The 13,605-nt window shown below is 47.5% G+C and overlaps 1 protein-coding gene across 1 annotated transcript in view; it reads left to right on the top strand.

The window, feature by feature from the left end:
* Nucleotides 1-1,081: 1,081 nt before the first annotated feature.
* The window catches only part of LOC130371465 (glutamate receptor ionotropic, delta-1-like), a 660,658-nt gene continuing 648,134 nt past the window's right edge, over nt 1,082-13,605 (top strand). The window contains exon 1 of the mRNA XM_056577249.1: nt 1,082-1,160. Within this exon, the coding sequence (XP_056433224.1) occupies nt 1,082-1,160 (79 nt within the window). The remainder of the gene's footprint in view (nt 1,161-13,605) is intronic.

The raw sequence follows: 13,605 nt of genomic DNA, 5'->3' as shown, positions 1-13,605 counted from the left end.
ACACACACACACACACACACACACACACACACACACACACACACACGACCGAGCTGGGGTCACATCTCCTGGCCAAACCCACCTGCTGAGTTTCCCCCTTTTCTTGAGAAGGAGTCGAGGAGATGATCTTAAATTAGCCCACAGCTCTCTGCCATCTCTCTCTGAACACCGGAATGTCGTTGGATCAGAGCCGCGGCCAACAGCTGTTTCCCCCCGCGGACGGCCATCCGCGTAACGAACCAGGGTATGCTCGCGGTCCATCGGGCGCAGTTCGCGGCGCGCCCTCTCCGCTCGGTCCAGACGCCGAAACGATACCGCATTTATTCTGATGATGACAAGTTTGGTAACATGACATGCAACTCCTCCGACGAAGGTTTTACGCATCCATCCATGACATAGCATCGGCTACACTTTTAATAATCTAGGGCTACAATACATATTAATACACATTGATACATTTACATTGGTGAAATCTAAAAAGTCCATCCCGCGCGTCACGAGTCGGTGCGAGATCCCTTCGAAAGGCGCGAACGACTCCCCGGGTTCGGAGTCCCCATGAGCACGCGACGAGTGTCAATGCTGCACTGCCGCGAGGTCGTCCACCGTCCGCCCGGGACCGGTGCCGCCAGGAGCCGTGTGAGCCCCGTCCCGTCCCTCAATCTCCCCGTGCTTTGGCTCTCCTCCGGTCCGACCTCAGAGCGCAACATAGAGGCTCTGCAGTCACGTGGGTTGAGGAAGCGAGAGAGAGAGAGAGAGAGAGAGAGAGAGAGAGAGAGAGAGAGAGAGAGAGAGAGAGAGAGAGAGAGAGAGAGAGAGAGAGACGCTGCTCGGTCCTCCTCCTCAGTCAGACTCCGCGCTATCGCTGGTACAGCGGAGGAGAAGCGCTCCGCTCTGTGATCTAGTGTATTTGCCTCCCTCTGCACTTGTTTTGGATTTCTAAAATCTTCCCATAGCCTTCCAGCCCGTCGGACTTTGTCTTCTCTGGACTCGAGGATAACTGAAGCGGTTCTATCGCCTTTTACGCAGCGCGGATTATTGTGGATCTGACCGCCGGACGCCGAGGCGCCGCGGAGGAGCGGAGATGGAGCTGCTCGTGTTGAGTCTCTCCCTTTGGATACTGCAAAGCAACACGGTGGATGCGGACTCCATCATCCACATCGGTAAGGGAGTGAGCTCGGAGATAGGTGGTCGTGTGAGGGGCAGGGGCTCCGGGAGAATGAGACGCAGCTAGATTCAACTCCGTCGATGCAGCCCTGAGATGGAGAAAAAAAAAGCCCGATCAGTGAATTTAGTGGACGTGTTGACTTTAGTTTGGAGCGCTACGTCCATTGAATCGCACTCTGCGTAGCTCACCGTTAGAACCCCTCATCATTGCCAGCTCAATGTTGAGCGACTGTTGCATCCTGGCTCCTATGCGCTCACACACCGTGTTGATTTATTCACACACACACACACACACACACACACACACACACACACACACACACACACACACACACACACACACACACACACACACACACACACACACACACACACACAGACACACACACACACACACACACACACACACACGTGCACACACACGCGCACAAATACACACACGCATGCACGCGCGCGTGCATGCACAAACACGAACACACACAGCCAATGATAATAATCGATGCTGCGCGCCGTAGAAAGTCATCGCAAAGTGTGTGACGAACGATAACTCCGATCTGTCTCAGAAAAGGAGACGCACATCAGGCGGATTGCTGATGAACTTGCGGCAGTGCAACGCAGAGTAACCCCTCATCTCGGACTAGAGAATAGTATCATATCATATGAATAATATATAATATGTATAATAATATAACGCCAAGACAACGGGAATGGAGGTGGGAAACCAGCTCGACGTGGGTGTTAGGAGACTAATCCGTTCCCCCTCCTCCACTCGTCCTCTCTCTCTCTCTCTCTCTCTCTGTCTCTCTCTCTCTCTCTCTCTCTCTCTCTCTCTCTCTCTCTCTCTCTCTCTCTCTCTCTCTCTCTCTCTCTCTCTCACTCCCTCACCCGCCCGGTCTCTCTCTCTCTCTCTCTCTCTCTCTCTCTCTCTCTCTCTCTCTCTCTCTCTCTCTCTCTCGCTCCCTCGCTCAGCTATAAGGCTGAACTTTGAATTGGACGTGAGCAACATGTTAATCAGTTCGGCCATGGTAAGAAATGACAAACCGGACAAAAGCCAACTGTTTGTTCTTAAGAAAAACACTGACAACCGACCCTATAAAGACTCAATTGGAAATAAAAGGAGCAAGATGAAATATGTTGCGTTATGAAATATGTTGCTTCATGCTGAATATTTATATTTATTTCCAGTGTCGTCCGTTTGGCTGTATAGCCAAGACCAAACGGAAATAAATAAAGTAATGCAGCTATAGAAGTATAGCTAAAAAGACACCAATGCTCCTATCGGCTGGCCGATTTTTGCACAGATTGGCCCAAGTGTTTATACGATGCCCGAGATGATGTGATGCGGCAGCCGTCCTCCTCTGTTTGGAGAGTAGCCATCGACTTTGGGAGGGGGGAAGGGTGGTTGACAAAAATCGATTCGTTTGACATTACCAAAAATTCTGTTGGGGCATTGCAATTGAAATGAATCCCAGATCAACACTATCGAAGGCAGCATTAGGCTGCCTCGGAAGAGGCCAAAAGATCACACACACAATCACATACAAACACACGCGCGCACAAACAAGAATACCCAGACACACATATACACATATACACAGCCACACACACACACACACACACACACACACACACACACACACACACACACAGACAGACAGACAGACAGACAGACAGACAGACAGACAGACAGACAGACAGACAGACAGACAGACAGACAGACAGACAGACACACAGACACAGACACAGACACAGACACAGACACACTCACACAATAGCGTGATGGAGCCCCTTAACTTTACCAAAATGAATGTTGAATGAATGTTGGGCTTAGCCATAGCGCTCCATAATGAATGAGCTCCGGTGAGCTCAGCACTGGTTGGCAGCTGAATAAAGGTCTGTCTGCTCTGAGCTTCACTAGGGTTATTTTAGTAGCCGGCCATTGATGCAAGTTTGGACATAGTTGGGCTCTCTCGTCATATTGATTTTGATTTCTCTCATCAACGTTCTGCAGTCCTTGCAATGTGTTGCCTCTGCATAGACCTGCAATGGTGGATTGTTCAGTATGGTTTGAGTCCAAGACCAAAGATTCTGTTTTCATACCCTGATGTCCCTGGTGGTCTTGACTGTGATGGTCTTCAGTCTGGTGGTCCGGACTGTGATGGCCTTCAGTCTAGTGGTCTTGACTGTGATGGCCTTCAGTCTGGTGGTCTTGACTGTGGTGGTCTTCAGTCTGATGGTCTTGACTTTGATGGCCTTCAATCTGGTGGTCTTCAGTCCGGTGGTCTTGTCTGAGGTGGTCTTGATCATGATGTTCTTGACATTGCTAATCTCAGCACACATGGACATGGCAGCATCCGATGTGGCCCTGGTGTCATCCTCGCCCTCCTCCCCTGGGCCTGCCTCCCCGTCACTCCCGCTCATCCTCCCCCATTACCTCATCCTCTGTGACATCCTGGTTCATTCCCTCCTTCTCCCTCCTGCTCCGTGCCTCCTCTTCTCTGCTCGCACTAGCTTCAACAACTTAAACCTGGCGGCCCGCTGGACGCTGGGGAGAGGAGATTTAGTGGGAGAGAGGAGGAACCTGACTCCTGGAGCGTGTATCTAAAGTCATTATGCTGCTGTGAATTCCTGCTGGCCCCAGCCCGCCTCTCCCTCACTGGCCCCTCGGACTCTAAACGGCCCCCAGTTCACAGGCAGCAGGGCTGTTTGGGAGGAGGTGGAGGAGGAGAGATTGCTTTGATCGCCGACAGTGGCCCTGGTCGACTGATAGGAATTGATTTAGGGAGGGATTCGGGGTTGATGTTGTGATGGGGGTGGGGATAAGGGGACAGTGAGGAGGAATGGACCTGTTCATCCGTTTTTTCCCAAATTTGGAAAGCACCGTGGGAATCCAATCTTCCTTGTCTGGCAGCTGGAAAAGGCACAGCTGGGTCTTTGCTCTTGTCCCCGCTGCTAAATAAAGAACTAACCAGCCTTAAGGAGCCGCTTAGAACCTGCTTCCAGGAGAAGTCCCTTTCAACACTGTTTAGAGTAGAAGCGGCTTAGAACCTGATTTGAGAGTAAGGTGCTTAGAACCTGCTTAAAGGAGAAGCTGGTTAGATTAAAGCCTACCAGAGGAGAAGCCGTTTTGAACCTGCTCAAAAGAGAAGCCAATTATAAGTGACCTTTTTCAGAGCTGCTTTGAGGAGAAGCCAATCACAGTACTTACAGAGGAAGCCACTTAGCACCTGGTGAGTGGAGAAGCTGTATAGAACCTCCATAATGGAGAAGGACCTAATTAGAGGGGAACCTAATTAGAGGGGTAACTGCTAAGACAAAAATGCAGATAGGGCCTTCCTGTGCTCTAAGCTTTAGCTTTCCATCAAACCTGCCCATGTATTTATGCATACACACGGAGACACGCACACACACACACGCAAGTACACAAACACACACAAACTAGATGAACTAGGCTAGAATGCCTGAACCATGCGTGACTCATCCTCTCAAGGTTTATTCACCATTTTTTCTTCATTGGAACCGTGTTTGATGAATAAATAAAGCGTGCTTTCCTGACAGCACCTCTCTGTGGCCTGACCTTGATACCAGTCGACAGACCAGCGCCGAAAAGGCTACAGGCGCAGCAAAACATCGTTCCCAGGCGGTCCATTCTCACTTCAGAACACCCAGGGTCCTCTGCTTCAGAAGTGTTTAATGTGGAGAGAGAGGGCGGAACTTTGGATTCCACGCAAGGGTTTAGTGCCGAGATGCAAGAGGAGAAGGGACTTCTGATAGAGGGGTATCTGTAGGCACAGGTTTTGGATAGTGGTTTGTAAAATTCCTTCTAAAATATACGTTTTCACTTTCATGCTCTCATTATTCTCACTTCACTAAGCCGGCGTACCACCTCCTCCGGTCTATCGTTATGTGTACCAGATTAGGGGGGGAGGTAGACCGGGTCCAGCCCGTCCAACTAGTCCCCTTAGTTTGAACCAGGAGGAGCTTATTCTCACATTGATTCACTTGTGCATGTTTCTTTTCCTCCTTTGTTCCATGGTTCATTCCTTCCGCTACATGACTTTAATCCTAGTCTGCATATAATCCTAGCTGGGCTATATTATTTTGGCTCACGTTTGTGGGCACGGAAATGTAGCATTGTATTTTGTGTCCATGTGGGCTTCATTCTTTGTGCTCGTGGTCTGCAGCGTATTTGTCTGCCTGTTTCTTGTTTAAATTAGCTTAGAGGTGCATTTCTGTCTGCATTGTTTGCCTAATGAAAAATGTGTGCGCAAATTCACTGAAATGTATTGAATCAATGTAAGACCAGTACTGTCATTGTTTTTATTGTTAGCGTCAGGGAAGCTAGAGAGAGAGAGAGAGAGAGAGAGAGAGAGAGAGAGAGAGAGAGAGAGAGAGAGAGAGAGAGAGAGAGAGGGGGACAGAGAGACCGTTAGAGGGGAGAGAAAGAGAAAGAAAGAGAGAGTGAGGGAGAGAGAGAGAGAGAGAGAGAGAGAGAGAGAGGGACAGAGAGACGGAGAGAGAAAGAGAGACCGTTAAGGTGCGTTCACACCAAAATAAACATTCTTCACCCGTTCGCGTTGTCGCCCAAGTTTTGTCGCGCGACGAATCATAAACCTGTCCCTGTGCAAGTTTTGTCAGGCGCATTTGCTGCGGTTCACCCCGGTAACACTGATTGGCTGTTACGTTACACATGTCACTCAGTGGCCACGTTGATTGGCTGTCAGCACGTGAACGTCGCAGCAAAGTTGAAATATTCAATTGAAGCGAGTTTGTCGTGCTACAAATCCTTGTGAACACGCTCGCCTGTGCAGGGCGAAAGTGTGGCGCGACAAATCAAAACTTGTCGCCGGTTTTCTCTAGCGGATAATTCGCCCGATTCTCGTCTCTACGTTCACTTTGTTTGGGATCGTGTCGCACGTTCGCGTTTGGTGTGAACGCACCTAAGGGAAAGAGAGAGAGTTTGTGCTTTAATTACGGACAATCACGAGTTATGGTTAAGGTGCTTGCACACTGCCACGCGGGAACCGCCCTTATAACCGCCCCTGGGCGGCAACCGCTTCCTGGTTTTCAGCCGCTTTTGTAACCGCCTCCCCTCTGCCGCCCTTCCCTCATTGAAATGAATGGAGGCGGCGAGTTGCCGCGCGGCAGTGCGAAAGCAGCTTTAGGGGTTAGATTTCCCCCTGTGGAGACCCATGGTATAAATTAATGCCTTGTGAGATACGTTGGGAAGAAGTAAATCCAAATGCCATATGTTATGTATAATATTTATGTATATATATAGGCCTATCTTACTACTATAATAGCAGTCCTGTCGCACCAGCTACTCATGTGCGCATGTGCCAAGCAGCCTGTAGCTCACACACACACAGCATGCGCGATTGCATACTTACATTTATTTTGTTATATAAAAACCGTTAAATTCAATCATCGCACTGATAACAACCCATTCACGGGATTTTGAAGAGACAGCATCTGTATAACACAGAATGATCGATGTCAATAACACAGTATGGTGAATTATGTCTTAGAGTCCACCACAAGACTAAACTTTGTTACTCAAATGCCTCCCGAACTGTCTATACACTTTGTTGCTCAAACTTATTATTACCCACCTCCTTGAGCCTCACCAAATGTAAATGGACTGCATTTATATAGCGCTTTTCTAACCATTGGCCACCCAAAGAGCCTTACAATATTGCCTCACATTCACCATTCATGCACACATTCACACACCGACGGCGGAGTCAACCATGCAAGGCGACAGCCAGCTCGTCGGGAGCAGTTAGGGTTAGGTGCCTTGCTCAAGGACACCTTGACACTCTAGGAGGAGTGATCGAACCAACAACCTTCAGGTTACCAGCCAACCCGCTCTACCTCCTGAGCTAATACCGCCAAATCTCTTACGATATTGATATCCCCCCCTTTCCCCTCCCCCCTGCAGACTGTTTTAGTTGTTTTATTTTCTTATGTTTTGTGCTATGTTTGACTCTAGGCTACTGCTGCCTGTCTTGGCCAGGTCACTGGAAGAGATATTTAATCTCAATGATGATTATGATTCTCCACTAGCCAATAGTACTTGCCTTGCATTTTAAAATGTCAATGCACTTTTCAGCCCTGAATAACAGTAAAAGCCATTTAATAATTTATTTGCATGCATAGTATACTGCACTTTCCATTGAACAATTATCCCTGTTACCATTAATTGACTAACTTTATAATGTGGTGAAATGCTCACACACTAGCTGCTTTCAGACACACGTGTAAGTCCTGATATTATCCTGATGGGCCGTATGTGTGAACAACATATCCTGACATTTGTACCCTGAAAATCACCTGAATAAAACTACCCCTGAGGTATTATTTTCTCTGTAGGAAATGTAAATTACCTTATTTGTGAATGAGGAGTAGAAAGTCAGTCTTTCTCACACCACTTCAGTGGGCGTGTTGATGACGCATGTCATTGAGGGGCCCCCTAAATGATAATCAGCCTGTTGCCTTTTGTTCCCCGAATGATTAAAAAATATTTAAATGTTGGCACTGCTTTCATGAATCATTTGTGGTGAATGAATGTTATACGTTGCAAAATGATATGCAAAATGTTATTATATTATGCACTCAGAAATGTGTTACATTATCAACTGGGGTTTCCACATTATTGCTATTAGTTTAATTACAACTCGAAGTTGAGCGCGTGCGACACGCGCGCAAAAGCTCTAGTATATATAATGTTGTACCTCCTTCTCACTGTCTTTGTTTTCCTGGAGACAAGCTGATACCCACAGAAGCAGCCTGCTTGGTTGCTGTCCATGGTGCTGCACAACAATACAAACCGTGTGGACACCGGACAGCCGGATGCCGGACACCGGACAAAAGACAGCCGGATTGGACAGCCATGCTTTTATTCAGGCACACAATAATTTTTATCTGTCCATTTAAAGATACAGAAATATATTGCATGTAACAAATTGCTTGCATACTAAATTCAACTTTGACCTAGATTATTGACCCCACCCACACACACACACACACACACACACACACACACACACACACACACACACACACACACACACACACACACACACACACACACACACACACACACACACACACACACACACGCACGCACACACACACACACGTGTGTTTGTATTCTTCAGCTGTGCCTGGGATCTGTAGCTCTTCAATTCAATTCAATTCAATTCAATTTTATTTGTATAGCCCTTAATCACCATTACAGTCTCAAAGGGCTTAACAGGCCAAATATTTCTGACACCCCCCTTTACCCATGCCCCCACACGGGCAAGAAAAAACTCCCTTGAATCAGCAAGGAAGAAATCTTGAGAAGAAACGCAGTGTAGGGGAGCCCTTCTTCCAGGGATGGTCAGGAGTGCAATGGGTGCCACAATTGACATACAGGTAAATACATGCACATCATATTGAAATGGTGATGGGGTTCTGGCCGGTTATCCATGAGGAGAGTCCAGGCATCCAGTCCAGTACCCGCAACACGCTAGAACAGACAGAATAGTGAATTAGAACGGAAAAGTACATAGTGGGAATGTATAATGTAATAAGAAAAGCACAAGCAAACAGAGTAGTCTTCATTTCGCATCTGTCGTTTTCACACTCCAAATGCAAGATTATAGAGGTGCGTTTTGAGCTTTCCTTTGAATAGCTCCACAGAGTCAGCTTCCCTGATCACTGATGGCAGCCTATTCCATAGGAAGGGGGCTCGATAGGCAAACGCTCTCTGTCCAGCCGATTTCTTTTTAACCTTCGGCAATGAAAGAAGGCCCGCTCCCGAAGACCGGAGGGACCGAGAAGGACTATAAGGAATAATCAGGTCCTTCAGGTAGGATGGAGATAATCCATGCAAGGCTTTATAGGTTAGCAATAGCACCTTAAAGTCTGATCTGAAAGTTATCGGCAACCAGTGCAAAGAGGCGAGAATAGGTGTAATATGATCAAACTTTCTCGTTCTGGTCAGCAGTCTAGCTGCCGCATTGTGTACCAGCTGTAGACCTTTTGTGGTAGAGTTCGGTAATCCCGAGAACAGTGCATTGCAATAGTCCAGTCTTGACGAAACAAATGCATGAATCAGTGTCTCTGCATCCACTGCAGATAACATTGGTCTGATTCTTGCAATGTTTCTCAGATGGAAAAAGGCAATTCTAGTTATACTTCTTATATGTTGGTCAAAGCATAATTGAGGGTCAAACAGGACACCAAGATTTCTGACGGACGCACTCTGTGGGATGGCGAAGCCATCCAACCACAGAGAGACATCCTCAAACTCTTCCCGGTCCCGCTTCGAGCCGATAACTATCAGCTCTGTCTTCCAGAATTAAGCTGTAGGAAGTTTTGTGACATCCAGCCCTTCACAGCAGCCAGACAGGACTCAACCCTTTGAATCTGGGCCGAGTCCCCGGAATCTACAGGAATGTAGAGCTGGGTGTCATCCGCATAGCAATGGAAACTAATTCCGAAGCTGCGGATAACGTCGCCCAGAGGAAGCATGTAAATTGCAAAAAGTAATGGACCAAGAACCGACCCTTGTGGTACGCCGAAGCGTAATTTACAGTGCTTTGATTCTGCACCCTCATGAAGCACAAATTGGGTTCTATCTGTGAGGTACGATTCAAGCCAACCAAGAGCCGTACCCCCGAAACCAACATAGTGTTCAAGACGATGAAGAAGAGTGCTGTGATCGATCGTATCAAACGCAGCGCTGAGGTCCAATAGCACCAGCATTGTGCTAGTATTTTTATCCAAAGCTAAAAGGATGTTATTTACAACTCTTGTAATAGCAGTTTCAGTTGAGTGGAAATTCCTGAACCCCGACTGGAAAGGTTCAAAGAGATTGTTCCTCGTCAAATAATCAACGATTTGCTTTGCTACAATCCTTTCCTGTACCTTGGACAGGAAGGGCAGATTCGATATAGGCCGATAGTTCCTGACTAATTCAGGATCTAGGCCAGGCTTTTTGAGTAGCGGTTTTAACACCGCAGCCTTGAAATTGGAGGGAACAATTCCTGTTGAAAATGAAAGATTCATAAGCGAGAGGATTGCAGGCCCCACCGTTGGAAGAAGTTCCTTAAGAACCCTGGAAGGGAGAGGATCCAACATACAAGTTGTTGGCTTTGATGCCTTTATCACCCTTTCAAGTTCCACCAAAGGAATTGCCTTGAACTCCAAGAGAGTTGCGTCAGAGTTCACCATCCTACTTGGGAGAACCCCATCCTGCCCCACAGGATGTGTAGGATTAGCCGCACGGCAAGCATCAATTTCCTCTCTAATTGATTGAATCTTATTCTCAAAGAAATCCATGAATTCACCTGCCACGATCGATGAGCCTACGGTCTGAGTTTGTTTCTGAGTGAGACTCCTCACCGTGTCAAAAATAAACTTAGGATTGTTTCTATTCAAATTGATGATACTGGAAAAGTAGGCATTCCTGGCAGTAGTCAGCACACCCTTATAGGTGAGCAGACTGTTATGCCATGCAAGATGAAAGACCTCAAGTTTAGTCGAGCGCCATTTGCGTTCAAGGATCCTGCAATTTCGCTTCAAAATGCGCGTTTCTGCATTAAACCAAGGGGCTGGTTTTTTCAATGTTCGTTTTTTAGTTACGTTCGGAGCAACTGAATCAATGGCAACAGACAAGGCAATGTTGAGGTCATCAGTAAGGCACTCCACAGAAGCACTATAGTTACAGAGAGGTGCAAGTGATCCAGATAACTTATCTGCCATAGCTGTAATGGTTGCAGGTGTGATGCGGCGACAGCTGAAAGTAGCTTGCTGATCGTCACAGGGGCAGGATACCACCACCTGGAAAGTGAGCAAAAAGTGGTCTGATAAAGCTGAGGTGTAGGAAGAGACCACTAGCTGTGAAATGTCTACACCGCGGGTCAGAACGAGATCCAGCGTGTTTCCACCGATGTGGGTTGGGTGCTGGACGAGCTGTTTGAAGCCAAGCGTATCTGTAATGGACAGAAAAGCCCTTGCGAGGGCATCAGAGGGGTTATTCACATGAATGTTGAAATCCCCAATAAGCAAAATATTGTCTGAGTATGTAGCCAGATCAGCTGCAAAGTCAGAAAACTCATCAACAAAAACTGAATACGGTCCTGGGGGACGGTATACTACAGCTAAAACGAAAGAGTCTGGAACTCGTTTAGCTTCTCGGGGAGCTGAGGTGCAGAGCGCTAGCACCTCAAAGGATCTGAAAATATATCTATTCTTTGGCTTTAAATTAAGCTTAGAATTAGATATCAGGGCTACTCCACCACCTTTCTTAACTTCTCTAGATACTTGGGTGCTAACTTAATGGGGTGGAGTAGCTTCGTTTAGGGCTAGAAACTCATCTGGTTTTAACCAGGTTTCACAAAGCCCCAGTATGTCAATCTTTTTATCAATAATTAGATCATGGACCAAGAGCGCCTTCGATGAAAGCGACCTTATGTTCATGAACCCTATTCTGAGTGCTTCCTTTTTATTATTTTCAGAGGGAGTCCGGTTAACACTCAGCTCTGAAGCGGTCAAGGGAATGCCGCGGTTTCGACATACTGATTGCGGCCCTCGCCTGCGGGTTTTACACCTCGAGACAGCGCGAGGCCGCACCACCGTACATATAGGTACAGCGTTATTTTCAGAGGGAGTCTGGTTAACACTCAGCTCTGAGGCGATCAATGGGATCGCGAGAATTCAACATACTGGTCGCGGCCCTCGCCTGCGGGTTTTACACCTCGAGACAGTGCGAGGCCGCACCACCGTACATATAGGTACAGTGTTAATTTCAGGGGGAGTCCGGTTAGTTGTTAGTATTTGATTTGACGTGCGGTTTATCATGCGATTTGCCATGCGATTTTGCACGCCTGTACTAGGTACAGCGTTAATTTCAGAGGGAGTGCGGTTAACACTCAGCTCTGTCATGCGATTTAACATGCGATTTACCATGCGATTTTGCACGACCGTACATATAGGTACAGCGTTAATTTCAGAGGGAGTGCGGTTAACACTCTGCTCTGTCATGCGATTTACCATGCGATTTGACATGCGATTTGACATGCGATTTGACATGCGGTTTTGCACCACCGTACATATAGGTACAGCGTTAATTGCAGAGGGAGTCCGGTTAACACTCAGCTCTGAAACAATTGGTGCAATAGATCCTGGTTCAGCTAACCCATCTGCTGTTCTAGACTCTGTTCTAGACTCTGCAACATAGACTATCATGTTGCTAGCAGGTTTGCTAAACTCCTGCAGCCCAGCGTGCTGTGAGTGGATGAGTCACGCCTGACTAAGACATCTATCTATGTTTTTTGACATAATTGAGGCGCCTAACCCAGTAGGGTGTAGGCCGTCTCTCATGAGCACACCAGGGCGACCCCACAGGGAGGGCTAGTTATCTATGAAACCAAAGCCCTGCTCTGAACTATATCATGCCAGCCAGCGATTTAGAGACAATAATCTACTAAAACGCTCATCATTACCCTTATCGGGCAGAGGGCCAGAGAGAATTAATCGATGCCGATACATCTTTCTGGCGAAGTCACAAAGCCTAGCTATGTTGCTTTTTGTGACCTCAGTTTGTCTTGTCCTAGCATCGTTGGTGCCGACATGGACTACAATGTTCTCGAAACTAGTGTCGGTGTTTGGTGCATCTAATCTAACTCCGTATGAGGTCTGACCGCATGTCAGCACCCTAAGTTTAGCTTCAATGTCGGGAGCCCTGGCCCCAGGTAGGCAAATAACTTTCGCTGGCGAGTGTAGCCTAACTTTACGTGTAACAGAGTCACCTATGACTAGCGTTTTTACCCCCGAAAAAGACTTGCGAGGCAGGGTACTGACCGCAACCTGCCTCGCAAGTGGTGCTGCCGACAGGATTGCCTTGACGGAGTCACTGCTAACGATAGCGTTAGCTCCACGAGTCCGCCTGGCGGGTCCCTTCTCTATACTTTCTGGAGTATCTGTTTTCTTTATGCTCGCTACCCTTTCCTCCTCTAACTGACAGGTACGTCTCTCTGGCAGAGCTATCTTATCCATGAGAAAGTCAGAGCAAGAACAAGAACAACCGGAATCCATGCTTACCATGGTTTGATGCAGACGGAGCTCCAGCGAGGAAACAGCGAATACAATACAGAGTATGCAGAACAGGTCGCAGATATAAATACCGAAAATAGATACAAACCGAGATAGCAGGTCGACGCTAAGCGTCCTGCTAACCAAACCAAACAAACCAAGCCGGCAACCCGGAAGTTGTGTCTGCGGTGTCTCACGGCTGCGTCTGCGGCGTCACACGGCAGCCTCGGGTCAGCCCTGTAGAGAGAGAGCACAGGTGAATGTAAGGAAGCATTCTGTGTTTGCTCAGGGACTCTTCCTTCGTTGGGGTTAGCTGTGTGTTCCCATGAAGTGAACTTGGATGCTGTTAGCATTCTT

Source organism: Gadus chalcogrammus, chromosome 18 (assembly GCF_026213295.1).
Source record: "Gadus chalcogrammus isolate NIFS_2021 chromosome 18, NIFS_Gcha_1.0, whole genome shotgun sequence".
NCBI classification, from domain to species: domain Eukaryota; kingdom Metazoa; phylum Chordata; class Actinopteri; order Gadiformes; family Gadidae; genus Gadus; species Gadus chalcogrammus.
The sequence above is the reverse complement of the archived record's forward strand: the minus strand, read 5'-3'. Positions and strand labels throughout refer to the sequence as shown.